At 38.1% G+C, this 18,921-nt stretch overlaps 3 protein-coding genes across 3 annotated transcripts in view; 1 reads left to right on the forward strand and 2 right to left on the reverse strand.

Moving 5' to 3' along the window:
• orc6 (origin recognition complex, subunit 6) overlaps window positions 1–4,486 on the forward strand; it is a 12,898-nt gene extending 8,412 nt beyond the window's left edge. Inside the window, exons 5-7 of the mRNA XM_020533554.2 lie at window positions 1,188–1,300; window positions 1,404–1,475; window positions 2,318–4,486. Of these exons, the coding sequence (XP_020389143.1) occupies window positions 1,188–1,300; window positions 1,404–1,475; window positions 2,318–2,445 (313 nt within the window). The 3' untranslated portion in view covers window positions 2,446–4,486. The remainder of the gene's footprint in view (window positions 1–1,187; window positions 1,301–1,403; window positions 1,476–2,317) is intronic.
• The window catches only part of vps35 (VPS35 retromer complex component), a 159,204-nt gene that overhangs the window by 73,934 nt on the left and 66,349 nt on the right, over window positions 1–18,921 (reverse strand). The window lies entirely within an intron of this gene.
• The window catches only part of mylk3 (myosin light chain kinase 3), a 46,324-nt gene continuing 37,990 nt past the window's right edge, over window positions 10,588–18,921 (reverse strand). Inside the window, exons 11-13 of the mRNA XM_048605667.1 lie at window positions 16,893–17,045; window positions 15,245–15,377; window positions 10,588–10,691 (exon numbers count right to left, since the gene is read on the reverse strand). Coding sequence (XP_048461624.1) covers window positions 10,626–10,691; window positions 15,245–15,377; window positions 16,893–17,045 — 352 coding nt within the window. The 3' untranslated portion in view covers window positions 10,588–10,625. The remainder of the gene's footprint in view (window positions 10,692–15,244; window positions 15,378–16,892; window positions 17,046–18,921) is intronic.

Consider the following 18,921-nt stretch of genomic DNA (forward strand, 5'->3'; position numbering starts at 1 on the left):
ATCTCAGATTCTCCAGCATCTGCAGTTCCTACTATCTCTGAAATAATGGAGTTGCAGACAGCTTGAGTGAGTAGGCAAAAACTAGCAGATGGGGTGTAGTGTGGGAACATGTGAAGTTGTTTGCTTTGACAGGAAGAGGAATTGAGTACAAAAGTAGGGATGTTATGCTTCACCTATTCAGAGCATTGTTAAGACCACATCTTGAATACTGTGCGGTTTTGATCGCCTTATTGAAGGAAGGTTGTAAATGCATCGGACGTGGTTCAGAGGAGGTTACTGAATTGATACCTGGAACAAGCAGGTTGATTTATGAGTATAATTTGGACAGGCTGCGTTTGTTTCCACTAGCGTTTAGAAGACTGAGTGACTTGAAGTGTATAAGACCGTGAATGATCTCAACAAGGTATACATCGAACTGATGCTTCCTCTTGTGGGTCAATCCTAAACCAGGGGCTCTGTTTTTAAAAATTAGATCAACCTTTCATGTCAGAGATGAAAAGAGAGAGGAATGTCTGACTTCAGAATTCTGCTTCAAAAGGCAGAGGAGATGAAGTCATTAGAAATTTTTAACACTGTTGGATACATTCTTTGTCAGGCAGGGCTATTGGGTGTTATAGGGTATAGGTACGTATATGGAATTAAAAACACAAATAGATTAGCCATTGTCTTGTTGGATGACAGAGGAGGCTCAAGGGAATGGTCTGCTTCTGCTCTTATTCCATATGTTCATAGGCACTTGAAGGATGTAAGTTTCAGGGTTGTGGAATAGCGTAGGGAAATGGAACTGGCTGCTTTGCAATTGTGGGTATGGAATCTGGCTGAATGGACTGCTTGTGTACCATTAGGACTACAGTGTGGGGGTTATGCGCATGTTCTGGAACGTTACATTTTATATTTAAAAGGTCTTTTCACCTGCTTTGACCATCAGTCCTAGTAAAGGTAGAGTTAGCAACAGTGTTGATAAGATTAGTACAGCAAATCCATTCCCACCATTTTGAATTGCTACCAGATGGAATGCCTCTTAATCACCATTGTTTTATCTTATAAATGAGGGCAGAGATACCATTTGAAAATAAAATAGTATCTTTTAATTTAAGGCATTAAAAAAATCTGTGATGGTTTTAAAGTAGTTGGAATATGATTGTTTCATCTTTGATGTTTAAATAATTTGTTCTGGTGCCCTTTAGATGTTTGAAAATTAAGATTGACAAGTCCAAACTCGTTGCCTCATCGGGTGTGAAAAAGACCATCTTTGACCGACTCTGCTCTCAGATGGAAATATTTGGACAACTTATTTGCAGTGAGTTTTAATTCTTGCTTTGGTGCACTTTCAAATTAATTATGAGGGAGGACGTGACTATCAGTGTGTTTCAATAACTATTATTGTTTGAATTATTTCACAGATGAATCTATTGAACAACTGAAACACAATAAGAGACATAAGCCATTGGTGGAAAAACTAGAAAAAGAGGAAGGTATGAACTTGGCTTAGTTTTTTATAAATATTTGTGAAAGTTACTTAATTGTATTTAAAAATCCAATCCATTTTTCATTTTAAAAATGGAAAGAACTGTGGATGCTGTAAATCAGAAACAAAAACAGAAATTGCTGGAAAAGCTTAGCAGGTCTACAGCAACTGTGGAGAGAAGTCTGTTAACGTTTCGGTTCCAGTGACCTTTCCTCAGAACAGGTTCTGAGGAAGGATCACTGGACCTGAAACATTAACTCTGATTTCTCTCCACAGATGCTGTCAGACCTGCTGAGCTTCTCCAGCAATTTCTGCTTTGTTTCCCTTATTTGTTTTGCTTTCTATAATGGAGTTAGAAGTGCAATAGCAATTTTTATTAAATTGAATTTAATCCTTCTACCATCTAGACTCCTTAACCCACCCCCAAAATAGCTTTTTACTACAAGTGTCATTTAAAAAAAAATTCTCACCTGGCTGAAAATTCTTTAATGATACCAGTATCGGTTAATGTGTCTCAAAACATTTAAAGCTTTATTTCTGCTATTGTGTTGTACACTGCACATCTGTCCATGAATAGGTTGAAATGATCTGCTGTATTCATGTTTCTGAGTAACTGAGTTCATAAACTAATTTAATTCAAATGGAGCCTTGCTTCCTAAGAAAACATATGAAAGAAATGTTCAGTACGACCAGTCGTTATTTCCTTCAAGATGACTTGCCAAATTCCTTAATTGTGGTGATCTTGAATTGTCAGTTGGGCAATATTAATTTGAATGAATCCAGTTAAGAAACTGAACTAATTGAATTGGACTTGTTTTTCAAAAACTAAATTGTTCTTATTTTTGACAGATGAAGATGTTGCAACAGAACCCAAACGAGAAAAACCTGAATCTAAAGCAACTAAGGAACAGGAATATGAAGAGTGGAAAAGGCAAATTCTAGAAAATGCAGCCAAAGTCAAGCAGAATAATTCTTAGTACATCCTTTTCAATTTTTCAAAACTGCAACCCTCATTTGAAATTATTGGTGGCAGAAATGAAATCTTCTGTTGAACTGTTTGTCACGGTAAAATCAGAATTTTGATTTCTGTTGACTTTGTTTTTAGCAACCTAATCTATGAACTTTGACCTACATAATATTTATCCCTGTCTATAAATATGAAGCCTGATTGTGGTTATAGAAACTATTCAAATCAAGCTTAAATCGAGTTTGCAACTACTGGTGCTTTTACGGTACTGCAATCCACCACAGAAGGCATGAGGAATTTGTGGCTACCGAAGAAACTGAAACTAAATAGTAAATCAAAAGACTTCGAAATTTTTTTTTGAGAAGTAACTTTTTTGGCAGTTTAATTAATTTTCTGTATACCTTACAAAATTCTTGTCTTTTAAACTTATAATTTTTATGTGTTGAAGTAGAAATTCTGTGTTGGCTTAAGAAGTTTAAAATTTTTCTGGGTTTTCTCCTGCCTGTACTTAGAAGTCTCTTTCAGGGGACCACCAAAACCAAATGCGCATCTTGTGAAAATTAATAAGTTTTGGGCTTGAGGGTAGATTTTCCATTTTTCAAGCGCAGCTAATATACTTTGCCCATTGAGCAAAAATCAGAAAATCATGAGCCTGCAATTCTGATGCTCATGGCAAGATGGGCCTGTCCCATTAATGTCATGCGGCTCATTTTAATCCTACCAGTAGAGAGGAAACTATTACTATTTAAATTTCTGTCAAATGTTGATTACAAAAATAATTATATATAATGGTTGATATACCAAAGTTGATTTTGTCAGTTGTTGATAGAATTATGAATTTGCAGCTGTGAATACAAGAAAATTTTCAGATTACATTTCTGTCAGTTTGCTAGGAAGAACATGTAGAACCTTGCATGAGGGGATGTAGATGTCACTAATAAGCTGCTTCTACATGATATTCACGTACAGTCTCCAGCAGGAATAGGAATCTGAAGCAGAAAGTCCAACTGTCATTTTGTTTATTTGTTCTTTGCCACGAACATTTGCCATGGATATTGTCTTTAATGTCAGCTGAGATTGATTAATTTACGATAGACTGACATCCTGATATTTTATGCTTGTATATGAGAATGTAGTCTCGTGCAAATGGATCAGAAAGTTTGAATTTGATCCTCAACCTGTCCTTGGTAAATGTGACCTTGGAAGGCATGAGGAATGTCTAAATTTTAACAAACACTTGCTTTTATCTAGAACTTTCTTAATGCAAAAAAATTGTTCTGAGGCTGCTTTGCTGCGCAAATTAGAGTACACTTTAGTTTAACTTTTCCTCTTCAAAACTGTTATTATGATTTCACAGGCCTCCCTACCACCCCATCATTCAAGTTAGATCAGTGTTGGTCCATGACTCAAATCTGTCTATCTGCCTTTGCTACATCCCTTGATACCATTTTCTCAAAAACTCTTATCGATGTCAACCTTGACAAGATTAGAATGCCAATGTTTGCAGACTTGCTGGGAAGCGTTCTAAATTTTTATTACCTTTTGTGTGAAAAGATGCTTCATGGTGTCACTCATGAAGCTGTGATTTTGAGATTATATCTTCTGTTTCAGAGCCAATAGTTTATCTGCATTAACTCTATAAAGTCCTTTAATCATAATTTGGTAGGTCACCAATTAATCTTTTATGTTCAAGGGTGTAAAAGCCAATTTTCGACAACTTATCATAACTCATAAAGGGTACATTAAATCCTGGTAATCTTCTGGTACATCTTCACACTTTCACATTAATATAACCTTTCTGAGAACTGCCTGTTCATTCTCACTGGCATTCTTTCTTTCAATTACGATGATATTGCATTTTAAATATTGTTGCTACTTCACCCATTCTTTCCACAGACATTTAAAGCCTTAAGTATTAAGCTGCTGTTCACCCCATTTGGTAGCCAGGTCTCTGTTTTGGCTACTACATCGTATTCCTTGCATTCTGTTTCTCAGTGAGACAAAAACAAAATCTGTTGTTAAATTTAAATAAATATCTAATGTGAGATATAGTTTGTGAGGTGTTTATTTGTGAATATTCTTACATTTCAAAGTGAGACAATGCAATAATACCTCACCATGCATGCACTGATATAACAAGTATGGCTATTTCTTAGTATTTAATTTTGCCTTCATAGAAGGTGATTTGCATGCTGTGTTTTGTACTGTAGTATGGAGGCAATGATGGCTGAAAACACATCCCATTTTCAGTTACAAAGCATAAATTTCACACTGTTCACATTATAATTCTCAAAATTGGAACAGCCATTCATGCAAAAACTTTCAGTTTTTTTAAGGGTATTTGTTAGAACAGAAAAATTTATCCAAGTGCATGTTTTAAGTTTTGAAAAATACTCAAGCTAAAGCATAGCTTCTTCTGACAAAGAAGCAAATCTTGCACTCTGTTGCCTCATTTTCCACACATTATGTTACCTCATAGCTGAAATTTAGAAGGGGGACATGGAGGAGGAAAACATGCTACTTCCCCTGTTAAAGCTAATGAATTGAATGGACATTTTTGGATGGCTGCAATGAAACAGTAGTAACCATTCGATAATTCAAATAAAGGAAGCTCAGATTTGTGGAAGAATACCATTTTGCACACAAGTACAAAACATATGTAATTTCACAGTTCTGTTATTACAATCTTTAATATTCAGTTGTGTTGCATAGTTTGCTATTCATCAGAGCTTTGAGTCCTGAAAATTTATACAAGTGTATGTGTCGACAAAAGCCACTGCAATTTACTGGCCTGAAGAAGGATGAAATGTAATCACTTTGCAGGCTAAAAATATTTAGTCCCTGCATTTCTAAAGGAAACGATGCTTCTGCAATTTGCTCCTATCCTGACCAAAAATGTTAACTGTGTGCTACAACTGCAGTTGAGTACAATTTTCTTTCTCAATATTGCAAGGTATGATGCTGGTGCACTTATACCTTGAATTTCCTTGGGGCTTGCCGAGTGATTAATCAAATGAGGATCAAATGGGTCTTTCACCTGGCGGTGATGTGTTGATTTTGCTGGAATGGTGAGACACAGCAAAATATCAGAATTATGCATGATGAAGCAGCACAACTGGGACCAGTTGCCCTAGACAGCAAAACGGCCAAATTCTGGAACTCTACTTTCTTGGATACGTATAAACCATATAGGCATGAAAGCCGGGTCTTGCAGAAGCAGAACCCGGTGGAGAATCACAAAAACCACGTAGAGACAAATGACGGTGGCTGAGAATGCTACTTTGTTTACACCTGCACCCTAGGGGAAATTTACAGACCTGATGAAAGTAAGCATGCTAACAGAACCACCCACAATTCACTCTAGCATATGAGGTGATTGTAGAATGTGAAGGGCAGTCAGTATTAGCTATAACCCTCAATGCAGTAACCAAACTGTTGAATCTGTCTTCTCTAAGTGGACCACACGTTTCCTTTTGCTCTTCTCTCCCAGATTATCCAGTGTGTAAACAGCAGGGTAACTAGTCTTTTGCCTTTGCCCAGCATAAGTCATCCAGTTTCCTGCTCACTAGCTGAGTTAACCCCAGGGAGATAGTGGAATGAAGAATTAGCACTAGGAGAGTTTCAAAACACAAGGGAGCCAAAGGATGAAACAGACCACTACCCTTTTTTATGAAAGGTGGAGGAGCTAGGGATTTATAATGTTTTTAAAAAAGGAGGTCTTGTATATGTTTAGCCATGAGGTCCATATCTTATAATGTGCAGCAGTTGGTAGGAGTCATAGTGAAATCTGTTACCATGTGCAGCAACATTAGGGGAGCATTTCCTTTTCTGCAGATGCCAGTGAAACATGTGACAGCTTTACTACATGCTAAAGTTGGTTTTCCCCTACAAAGGTCGCTGAGAACAAATTAGGACATAACTTTCAGCATCAGAGACTAACCACTCCAGGCCTTGGGAGAGTTGCTGGGAGTATATTTAATTCCAAATTGCAAACAGTTCGAGTCAAGTTACAAAATAATCTTTTTCGAGCCTGCTGAGATCTTCTGAAATCTAATAAATCGGTCCTTCCATTGATCAATGGCCAACCAGAACTGGGGTTTGATTCTCTCGTCCTTCATATAGAGCCACAAGAGACCTTCTCAAACAGCACGAAGCTCATTTAGCTTTTCGTGAGGTGGAAGTGAAATGCCATAGTCTGTTTCTTAAACTCAGAGATAGCTGCTGTAATATGATGAGACTGGAGTGATTGTGAATGCTGGGGAGATATTCTGATGGATATTTGCTCAGGGAAGTTATCATAATCTACTGAATTTCTGTATATAACTTCTATTTCCCTAGCACCTGAGACAGTAGCCTTGTCTGAATCAAGTACCTCCTGTTGTTGAGGTCAAATTGCTTCTGCCTTGACATCAGCCAAGCCAAAGTCAGAAATTCTAGTTTCACTCCTTTTGAATTGTTTAGTAATTTGCAGAACACGACAAACTATTGCAATAAAACAAAACACTGTGGATGCTGGAAATCTGAAACAAAAGCAGAAAATGGTGAATAAACCCAGCAAGTCTGACAGCATCTGTGTAGCAAAAGCAGAGTTAATGTTTCAGTTTCAGTGACCCTTCTTCAGAACTGAAGCTACGAAAAGGTGGTATATAAAGTTTTTGAGAAGACTTGTAGCTGAGGTTGTGGATGGGGTTGTTGATTTGTTCATCGAGCTGGTAGGTTGGTTTGCAGACGTTTCATCACCATACTAGGTAATATCATCAGGGCGCCTCCAATGAAGCATTGTTGGTCTGTCCCGCTTGTTATTTATGTGGTCTGGTTTCCATACACTCAGACAAAAAAGACCACCAATTCGACTGGGACAATGTAAACATCCTAGGTTAAGCCAACCAAAGACATGCATGGGAATTCCTAGAGGCCTGGTACTCAACCCGGAACTTCATCAACAAACATGTGCAAATAGACCCCGTATACCAAACACTATGAAGCAAAACCTGAAATGAGGCCAACCACTACATCAAACCAGACCAGATAAATAACAAGTGGGACAGACCAACAACGTTTCATTGGAGGCGCACTGATAATGTTACCTAGTATGGTGACGAAACGTCTGCAAACCAATATACCAGCTTGGCGAACAAATCAACAACCTCAAGGCGTTATATATTCTGAAGACGGATGGGGAGGTGAACAGAGTACACAACAGATGGAGATGAAGCCCAGAGGGAGAGAAAGACAGTTAGGCAAAGGGATGAATAATGGCAAACCAAGGAGAAAAACACTGATAATAGGGACCGATAGTAGTTGAAAATGGGTTGCCTGTGCTTAAAGTAGCCCATGTCATAATGGCATTAGGGTATATAAAAGACATGGAAGAAGGTGCTCAGACCCTAAAATTATTGAACTTGATGTTGAGTTCTGAAGGCTGCAGGGTCTTCAAGTGGAAAATTAAATGCTGGCCTTCTAGCCTATGCTGAGCCTTGCTGGAGCACTGCAGCAGGCCTGAGGCAGAAATAATGGCTAGGGAAAACAGTGGTGTGTTGAAGTGGCAGATAATCAGAAGGTCAGGATCATTTTTGCAGACAGATCTTGGACATTTTGCAAAGTAGTCACCCACTCTGCATTTCATCACCCCAATGTAGAGAAGACAACATTGTGTGCGGCAAATCATTAGACTAGATTGAGTGAAGTGCAGGTAATTCACTGCTTCACCTGGAAAATGTCTGGGGCCTTGGATAGTGAGGAGAGAGGAAGTAAACAGGCAATTGTTACACCTCTGCAATTCCAGGGGAAGGTGTCATGAGGCTATGGGGAGATGTTGGTAATGGAAGATGAGTGGACCAAAGTGGCATGGAGGGAACGGTTCTTGCGGAAGGTTGACAAGGGAGGGAAGGGAAGTTATGGAGTGAAGAAGTGTGGGAAATGAGTTGATATGTGATTGTCCTGTCAACCATGGTGGTGGAGGATCCTTGATTTAGGAAAAAGGTGGACATTTCTGAGGACCGCTGGAGAAAGTGGCATCATCAAACAGACGTGACAGAGATGAAGCAACTGGGAGAATGGAATAGAGCCTGTACAGGAATCAGGGTATAAGGATGAACAGTCCAGGTAACTGTATGAGTTGGTTGGTTTGTGGTGGATATTGGTGGCCAGCCTATCCTGAGAAATGGAAACAGAGATGTTGGGGAAGGGAAGGGAGGAGTTGGGAAATGGACAGATAAAGGTGAGAGCAGAGGGGAAATTGGAAGTGAATTCCAATTCCGGATGGGTGAGGAAAGCAGCACCAATTATGTCATCAATGTACCAGAGAAAGAATCGTGAGGAGGGACCTGAGCAAGTTTAGAACAAGGAATGTTCCACGAACCTCACAATGAGACATTATTGTTTTAGTCTCCTCTTCTGTTGATGAAACTTACCTACAGAACCTCAACTACAATTTGGGTGTAGAAGCTGGCATGTGTAGTATCATCCAAAACAATCCATGCCTTTTCCAAGAACTTAGACCTACAATTTTGATTGACAGAGAATATAAATTAGCCAGTCTTTGACTTTTCCTATTCTGTCCCACTCTTCTGAAATGTATTCTCTTATATGTTCCTAAAGGGAAATGCATGATGTTAATTGAAGTCAAAAAGTTGTACGTGACAAATACCTCTTACTTTGCCATTTCAAAAACAAATTAATAGCTCCCCAGGGAAGATAGCATTTAGACCTCATTTAGTTCAAGTACTTGCATCTGGGTTAAATAAACCAAATGAACCACAGTAGGGGTCTTATACAATCTTATATAATATAGAGAACAATAGTAGGGATGGGAATTTTAATGTATAATCTTATGACCAAGTAAGTTTAAGAGTAGTGTGAAAAAAGGATAGACTTCTGCCTCTACATCCTGTCTTGTAGCTATTAATACCAACAAAGTTCAGTAATGCTAAGAGTCTTTGAATATTGCCGTGATCCAATTTGTTATTTTACCATTTACAGCACATTTATTCAGACAAGATAGATGTGGATTTTCTGGTGCAAGCATATTTGATTTTATGCTTAAGTTAGTGACTGTTATCATTCACTGGTATTTTTCTCTGCTGTAATCGTGGTTTTAAATTTATAATATCAATGTGGAACAAGGATCAAAATGCTGTTGACCACATGGCTTTTTAGTAAAACTATCGTAGAAGATCGATTACTAGAATTTCACAACACGGCATATAGGTTGGTTGAGCACGTGCTGAAGCTGTGCTCAGAAGATGGGGTGGAAAACAGTATCATTTGGCTGCTGGGTTGGTGAAACTTGCACTGGTCTGCTGTTATTGCGACTGTGGACAATGACACTATTGAAAACTCAATAATGGTACAAGCAGACCAGTGATCTTATGGTATTGTGGTCAAATTATTGCAGTGATCACAAACACAAAGTTACTGGCATTTTCATATGAAGACTTCTCAGACAACAGGCAGAAGTACATTTTCTAAAATATCGTTAATGTTATAAAATTAGCAGTTAACCAAAATTTAACTCCAGGAAAAGAACATTTTAAAAACATACAATAGTCCTTACACTCACCTTTATACAATATAAAGGAATCTTGAGAGACAACAGCTACAGCTTGCTATTCACAGTAGTAATAGTAACATAAATATTTAAATAATAATGTCTAATTTTTTTAAGAATCAAAAACAATAAAGAATTAGCTTGTGTGTGATTCATCCCTTAAGAGATTTCATTCCACTTCACACTAAAAATCTGTTGCTATTTGCTTGACATATATTTATAACACTTTTTCAACTTGCTACGTTGTAGGATGAAACATACTTTCTGGAACACAGTCTTACAGATTGTCACTTCAAGATGTCAAATGGGTATATCTGTCAGCAGTTTTTGAGTTCTTCTGTGTAATTATATGATATATTTTGTGTAGAAAATACCAATTACGTTTCAATAGAATAATCAAGATACTGCTGCTAAATCAAAAAGAGACGTTTCTGTAGTTTATAGGTTATATTTGTTACTTCTATCATCACTTTGGCTGTAAAATTAAGAACAGTATCAAATGTTTAAAGTGCAGCATCTTGACGCAGGCAACAACAAAATGGAGTAAATTCATTGACCCTTCACTTCTCTAATAATAATAAGCCACATTTTCCAATTACCACTTGACTCCATTTCTGCTGTGTTTGGATGTCAGTCCCGGGCTAAGCATATTTTTGCTGGTTGATCTTCTTGAGCCTGTTTACAGCAGTAACTGCATAATAATTTTTCTGTAAACATAAATGAAAATGTATTCTTTAGCTTCTATGCTCTTTAAAAAACAATGGTAGCATTTTTATTCCCACTCACTGCCTTTATTATGAGGTCTCATACTCATCAAAGACACAATACAGTTTCATCTCCAAATGTGCAAGTAGCTAGACTCTTCTCGGTTTTATTTTACTCAAGTGTTGCCATGATAATTGTGCAAGAATAATATTTAATGACTATGAAATGGTGTTCTTTAATTTCATATTATGCCATTTTGAAAATAGTAAATACTCCCATAATTTCCTGCCTTTGGAATGATACAAGGAGCACATTCTAATGAGAATAAGTTATAGAAAGTCATTTTCTCTGTTAGATTGTTGTTATTGTATCATTTCTGGGAATGTTTTATAATAAAGGCAGATTTCTGGATTCAGTATATCATATAGTTTTAAAATTCACATTGCATATATGTATACAGTTATCTGGAATAATAATTACAGCTGTCAAGAAATTGTCTGACGTCTTGGTGAGTAGATGCACTCGTTATGGAAGACAATCTGAGGAGGTTTGAGCCATAAAATGGACTTTATCAGTTGATCTTGCCTGGGATAGCAGTGAGAATACTCACTTTCCTAGGTCAGAGTGGATAAACAAGCACAATTTTCCAATGATCTCTGGAAAGTCAAACATGTTGAAATTATGAAAAGATAGGATTAAGATGGACTGTGCTGCTCCCCATGTGATTCAGTGCATATCGGCACAGATAATAATTAGTTCAATGAAACACTAAAGATTGTCTAATATGGAACTGAATACCTAACACCTGAAGAAGAAAGAATAGAATAGGGAAACCATTCCTTAACAACTTGCTTGGTAACTTTTGATTACTGTAGAGGATCATAATAAACTCACAGAATTGCTTCATCTGTTTTAACGAATTGTCTCATCCTGTCTGTGCTGGCTCTCTGAAGGAGCAATTTACCTAGTCTTCTCTATGCAGCTCTTCACATTTTTTCCATCTGAGATAATAATCCAATCTGTTCTTGAATGCCCCATCTGATCCTGCCTTCACCATACACTCTCAGGCAATCCATTTTAGACCCCAATCAATTGCTGTAGGAAAAAGCTTCTCCTGTCTCCATTGTTTCTTTTGTCATATAGTTTTGTATAAAGTAGAAGGTGTTTCTTATTACAATTCACTTTAGGTTAGGTTCCCAAAGATGATTTTATCCTGTAACATGTGCTTTATATATATTTTAATGTAATTTATCTTATAGTTCGGATTTTGAACTGGTGGATCATGGTTGTTGGTCTATGTATGAGGGAGTTTAATGATTAATTTGTCAGTATTTCTGGGACCATTTTTTAAAACCAGAATAAGAGACAGCATTCCTAGAGAGCTAATGGGAATTTGTTTGCATTTGTAAAGTATGACAAACAGTCAGAGTAGTCTGCTTCCATTAAAGGACCAATGATTGATTTTTATTTTGTTTAGAAGAAACACCGATAGCTTGAAAAGCATTTAGTTTCAGTTTTCAGAATTCCTGATTAGAGGGGTAGGGCCAGACTTAAGAGGGCAAAAAGAGATATGAGACAGCATTGGCAAATAAGGTTAGGGAGAATCCAAAGTGATTCCAAAAGTACATTAAGGGCAAAAGAGCAACTAGGGAGAGAATAGGGCCCCTTAAAGATCAACGAGGCTGTCTATGTGTGAAACAACAGGAAATGGTTGAGAAATTAAACAAACATTTCACATCAGTATTTACTGTGGAGGAAGACATGGAAGCTAGGGAACTTGGGGAAATAAATAGTGATGTCTTAAAAACAGTTCACATTACGGAAAAGGAGGTGCTGGACGTCTTAAAATGCATAAAGGTAGATAAATCCCCAGGACCTGATCAAGTGGATTCCAGGACAATGGGGGAAGCTAGGGAAGAAATTGTGTACCCCCCACACTGCCCCCACTTGCAGAGATATTTGTATCATCGATAAACAGGGTGAGGTGCCAGAAGACTGGAGGGTGGCTAATGTTGTGCCTTTATTTAAGAAAAGCTGCAAAGAAAAGCCAGGGAACTATAGACCGGTGAGTCTGATGTCAGTGATGGGTAAGTTGTTGGAGGGGATTCTGACAGATAGGATTTTACAAGCATTTGGAGAGGCAAGGACTGATTAGAGATGGTCAGCATGTCTCACAAACCTGAGTTTTTTGAAGAGGTGACCAAGAGGATAGATGAGGGAAGAGCGGTTGACATTGTCTACATGGATTTTAGCAAGGCCTTCGACAAAGTTCCGCATGATAGACTGATTAGTAAAGTTAGATCACATGGGATCCAGGGAGTGCCAACCAACTGGACTAAAAAATTGGCTTGACAGTAGGAGACAGAGGGTGGTGGTAGAGTGTTATTTTTCAAACTGGACGTCTATGACCAGCAGTGTTCCACAGGGATCGGTGCTGTCTGCGCTGTTATTTATAATTTATATAAATGATTTGGATGAGAATATAGGAAGCATGGCTAGTAATTTTGCATATTATATAGTGGACAGCAAAGAAAGTTGTCTCAGAGTACAAAGGGATCTTGATCAGTTGGGCCAATGGGCCAAGGAGTGACAGATGGAACTTAATTTAGATAAATGCAATGAGTTGCATTTTGTTAAGACAAACTATGGCAACAGTTACACAGTTAATGGTAGGGCACTGGGTATGTTGTCGCACAGAGGGATGCAGGGATTCAGGTACATAGTTCCTTGAAATTGGCATCACTGGTAGACAGGAAAGTGAAGAAGGCATTTGGCATACTTGCCTTCTTTGATCAGAGTATTGAGTATAGGAATTGAGACATGCTGCATTGGTGAAGCCCCTTTTGGAGTATTGCATACAATTCTGGTTGCCCTGCTCTAGGAAGGATGTTATTAAATTGGAAAGGGGGCAGAAAAGATTTACAAAGATGTTACCAGGACTAGAGGGTTTGAGTTAAGGAGAGGCTGGATACGCTGGGTCTTTTTTCCCTGGAGCATAGGAGGTTGAGGGATGTCTTTATTGAGGTTTATAAAACAATGAGAGGCATAGATAAGGTGAATAGCAAAGGTCTTTTCCCTAGGGTGGGGTTCAAATCTAGAGGTGATAAGTTTATGGTGATAGAAGAAAGATTTAAAAAGGACTTGAGGGACAATTTTTTCATATAGAGAGTGGTGCATATATGGAATGAACTGCCAGAGGAAAGGATAGAGGCAGATACAGTTACAACATTTCAAAGACATGAGTAGAAAAGGTTTAAGAGAGATATGGGTCAAATGCAGTCAAGTGGGAAACTTGGACAAGTTGGACCAAAGGTCCTGTTTCCATGCTGTATGACTCTATGACTGTATGAATTTAATGCACTTTTCCTGGAGCAATAAGTTCATTCAGACAAGTTAGACATAGGTTATCACAGTGTAAATGTTTAGTTTGAAAGAAGTGTTTGATTAGAATCCTGAAGGGGTTATTCAAAGCTGAGAAAATCTAAGGTCTGTTGTGTGAATATTTGAGGAAGTATGAGACTCAAAACTGGGAGTTGAAAGCAATAGTTAAGCCAAACCTATAGATATAATAGAGAAGAATATTTTGAATACTCTAAAGGGATACTGTTGAGAAGATAGGATTTTTATGTTACTGCATGTTTAGAAATCTTTCAAATTGTGTGATATATGAATAGCTTGGTTTATTCTATTTTATCATCTTTACCTTTAATACTTACCTGTTGTATTGATAAAACCAGATCTGCAGTATTGCATGCTTATGTTTCAGTAAAAGACCACTTAGATCATATTTTACTTTGTTAAATAAAACCAAAAAAGCTAGATTTCAGTCTACGATCTGACTTGTTTGGCAATAATATCAGTTGGGATCTTAACAATTGGGACTCTTGCAAAGCAAAATCACTGTTTTTAAGAGGGATCTGACTTTTCCAGTAATAAAATGATCCCAACTGATAACAACACTCAATATTTACTGACTGTATTAATATGTTAATGATATTGTGGTAAAGTGGTGATGTCACTGGACTAATGCTCTAAGAACACAGGTTCAAATCCCACCACTGCAGCTGGTAGAACTCAAATTAAGTTAATAAAATCTGGAATCAGAAAGCTAGTCTCAGTGGCACTGACCATGAAACTATCATCAATTGTTATAAAATCTAACTAATGTTCTAGAGGGAAGGAAATCTGCCATCTTTAACCAGTTTGGCCTACAAGTGACTCTAGACTGGAGCAATGTTGTTGACTTTTAACTGGTCTCTGAAATGACCTTCTCAATCCACTCATATCAAGGGCAATAGGAATGGGCAACAAATGCTGATCTTGCAAGCAACAATGACATCCATTAAGGAATTGCTTTTAAAATCCTGACCCAACTGTGAAAGGAGCTTAAGAAAATTGGCTTTAGGTATTTGCTGTAGATGGGAAACTTGCACTAGTTACTGATCTGAGCCATAAATGGATTACTTGTAAATTTGTAAGCATGTTGCACATAGGGTTTACTACTTAATGCACACACCATCAAGATGTCTTGAATGAAAATAAATCAAAGTGTTACCTTCCATAAGCGTTGTGTGATGTACTTCCGCAGCATCACTTGAGATTTCAGTTGAACCCTACACTTCTTTGCTTTTTCTGGTAAATTGTTAAGCCAACTGTGTTTCAGACATTGTCCTGCACTGAATCTGTTACTAGTAATGTTGAAAATATACATTATTAGCATCGGATGGAAATATGTGCTAGCCATTTTGTAATGTAGACAATTTTGCAAAGTGAAATCTAGATTTGTTAAACATGTCCTTCCTCTAGAACATGCTTGTGCCAAACCACACGGCTTGCCTTAAAATCAGTAAAATAGCAATCCAATGAAAGATTCTTGCCCTTCATTTGAAAAGCATTACAATTACTTTTGTAGATACACAATAGCAGAGGAACAATTTTAACTCCCAACAAGAGCAGTCTGGAGGCACCTTATTGGATGCCTGGCAGATTTTCACTGTTGGACCTCCATTGAACCAGAAAGCTGCTACCTATTTTGAACAGAAAGTGTCGACAGGATGTAGAAGTAGAATGGGCCACATGCTACTTGCCTGTCTCAAGGAAAAGGTCAAAAATCACACGACCTTGTCCATCCCAGTCCAACACCGGCACCTCCCCACCATGTATCAAGGAAAGATTGTTGATGACCAGGTAACCTTGAACAGGTGAAAGTGGAGCCTCGGTGATCAGGAGTATGCCTGTTCTTGCCCCATGAACTTTACCAATGAAAAGTTTTGTTTTCTACTTTACCTTTAAATAAATGCTGACTCCATAACAGCTCTGGCTGGGGACTTGTGGTCACTCCCCTATTTAGGAATTGGTCAAAAATCCATCAATGTGTCGCGTCCAGCATAGAACACCAATCTGCATTTATTAATGAGGCTTCTGTTGGAGGTTGACAAGAACCTCTTTTGTCAACAAAACCACGCATTAAAGTAGGGCATTGCTGTCATTGATTAAACAAAATTAAACAGCTACATTTTAAATGTATGTCTACTCCCTTTTAAACAATTGAGGGAAATGTTAAAACTCTTCCTCTTTTATAAGTTTCAGTGCTAAACAATATCTGCAGTTGAGAGGATTCGTTAACAAACTCACCACTTACTGTGGCTGTGTGGGTGGAAAAGTGAAATTTCTAAATTAATGAACAGATAAAACAACTCCAGTGATTGTGTTACAATGAAATAATAACTCATTGGAAATCGCTGACAGGAACCCTTTGAGTAGGCTTAATTGGCACCATTATACATAAAGTAACAGGGAAAAGACCCAGTTCTTTTATGTTTGGAACATAAATCAATTATTCCTAACAGATTATTTTTCTTCATTACCTAGAGGGAAGCTTGCTTTGTTCACAGGATTTCCATTTAACATACTATTGGGCTTTCAGACCAGCACTCAAAAGAAAGTCTTAGCCCCTCAGACCATCAAAGTTCTAAAAGGAACAAATACTTGTGGTATCCAGACATTTCAGTATTTTCTTTAGTATAACATTTTCCAGTAACTTATTTCAAGCAGTCATGCTACAGCAAACTGGTCAACTTAGGAAACTGGAGAAATTTATTTTGCGAGTCTATAGAACTGCCTCAAACGCACAACAAATTTGAATTTAGTCTCTCATAAATCTTAAAAAATCTGCAAGGACGATTATATTTTATTTGTCATACCCTTTTTCTTTAACAAGGAGGTTTGAAACAAAATCCTTTGCTTCTTCAGACACACTTTCAAATCCTTCTGCATCAAAGTCCCAGTTTGCAATGATAATATTATTCATGGTTTCAGTGTCATGATCACCCAGGAAAGGGGACAAGCCACTCACCCTAGAAAAAAATAGACGTTCATCACATAAGTAGGCATAGAATCAACAATTTTATTAATTTTAACAGCTAAATATTGGCCAAGGCTATGGGCCATGTGCTGGAAAATGGGATGAGAATAGTTAGGTAGTTGTTTATGACTGGTGTGGACATGATGGGTCGAAGAGCCTTTTCATGTGTTGTAAATCACTATGATTCTAAGACTCTGAAACTGGGTTGATGTGATAATGAGCCCAATAGCATTAGTAATAAAAGCAAAAATGCTGTGGATGCAGGCAATCTGAAATAAAAACAATGGTGCTGAAGGACTCAGCCAGTCTGTGAAGAGAGAACCAGCGTCAACGTCTTGAATCTATAGGACAGGTGGGGACTGTTCTCAACAGAGTAATACAGAACTGTAACACCACAGATGCTGCCAGGCCTGTTGAATTTTTCCAGAAATGTCTGTTTTTGCTTCAGCAACACCAGTTTTTTGGCCATTGATCGCTGCTTTGGGGGCAAAGCAGTGTCTGAGGTGCATGCACACAGAATAGAGTTCACTGCATATCATACTTCTGGGGGTGTTAACAGTGAATAGCCACTGAACGTATGCAATGTGGGTAGGCATGATGTCAACAATCTGCAATATGGTTCTAACACTGGTTAGGCTATTTTGAAACTCAATACTCTGGCCCACGCCATTTTTTAAATGGCCCAGCTTGTCATGTGTTCTGTTCAGGAACGATTCCCACACAAATGTTGTCTAGGGGGATTTGTTTCTTTTTCATTCATAGATTGGGGGTAACAGTGGCTGGGCCAGCATTTATTGCCGATGCCTAATTGCCCTTGAGAAGGTGGTGGTGGGCTGCCTTCTTGAACCACAGGTAGGCAAGCCCACAATGTTTTAGGGAGGGTGTTTCAGGATTTTGATCCAGCAACAGTGAAGGAACAGCAGAATAGTTTCAAGTCTCAACGATATGCAGGAGGTAATGTTCTCACGAATGTGCTACTCTTATTCTTCTAGTGGCCACAGATTTGGAAAGTTTTATCAAAGAAGGCTTGGTGAACTGTTGTAATGTAATTTGTAGATCAGACACATTGCTGCCCCTGGCGGTGCAGGGAGTGAATGTTGAAGGTGTTAAATGTCAAGATGTCTGCTTTATCCTATGTGGTTTCAAGGATCTTGGGTGTTGTTGATTTGATTTGACTTATTATTATTGTCACATGTACCTAGGTACAGTGAAAAGTTTCATTTTGCGTGCAGTACAGGCAGGTCATACCATACCAAGTGCATTAGGGTAATAGAACAGAGCAAGGAATACAGAGAAAGTGCAGAAAGAGTGAGATCAACACTAAATTTAAATGGAGTACTGACCATCATATCATCCACTTGATCTTCATGCAAAAGTAAAAGTTCCAAAAATGTGAATATTTCAAACCAAATTTATAAATACAACCATCCAATATTCCATACACAAGCTAACTAATCATGCATGTGATAGCACAGTATGAAGAAGGGTCCTGACCCAAAACGTCAACTTTCCTGCTCCTCTGCTGCTGCCTGGCCTGCTGTGTTCCTCCAGCTCCACACTGTGTTATCTCAGACTCCAGCATCTGCAGTTCTCGCTATCTCTAATCATGCATGCGTATTCCTTAGTACCTATATTCTACACAGCCTTGTAGTAAGTGGAAGACTGCTCACTTTCAGTGGTGGAGGCTGCATGTGACTGGCCTTAGAATGATGCCTAGAAGGTCTAAGCTTATAAAAGCCAACTACAGACTGTATCCAATCTACCTGGGGAACAACAATCTAGGGCTAAAATTGTTTCAGAGATAGTAGGAACTGCAGATGCTGGAGAATCTGAGATAACAAGGTGTAGAGCTGGATGAACACAGCAGG

The sequence above is a fragment of the Rhincodon typus genome, chromosome 15 (assembly GCF_021869965.1).
Source record: "Rhincodon typus isolate 14 chromosome 15, sRhiTyp1.1, whole genome shotgun sequence".
In the NCBI taxonomy this organism is placed as follows: Eukaryota; Metazoa; Chordata; class Chondrichthyes; order Orectolobiformes; family Rhincodontidae; genus Rhincodon; species Rhincodon typus.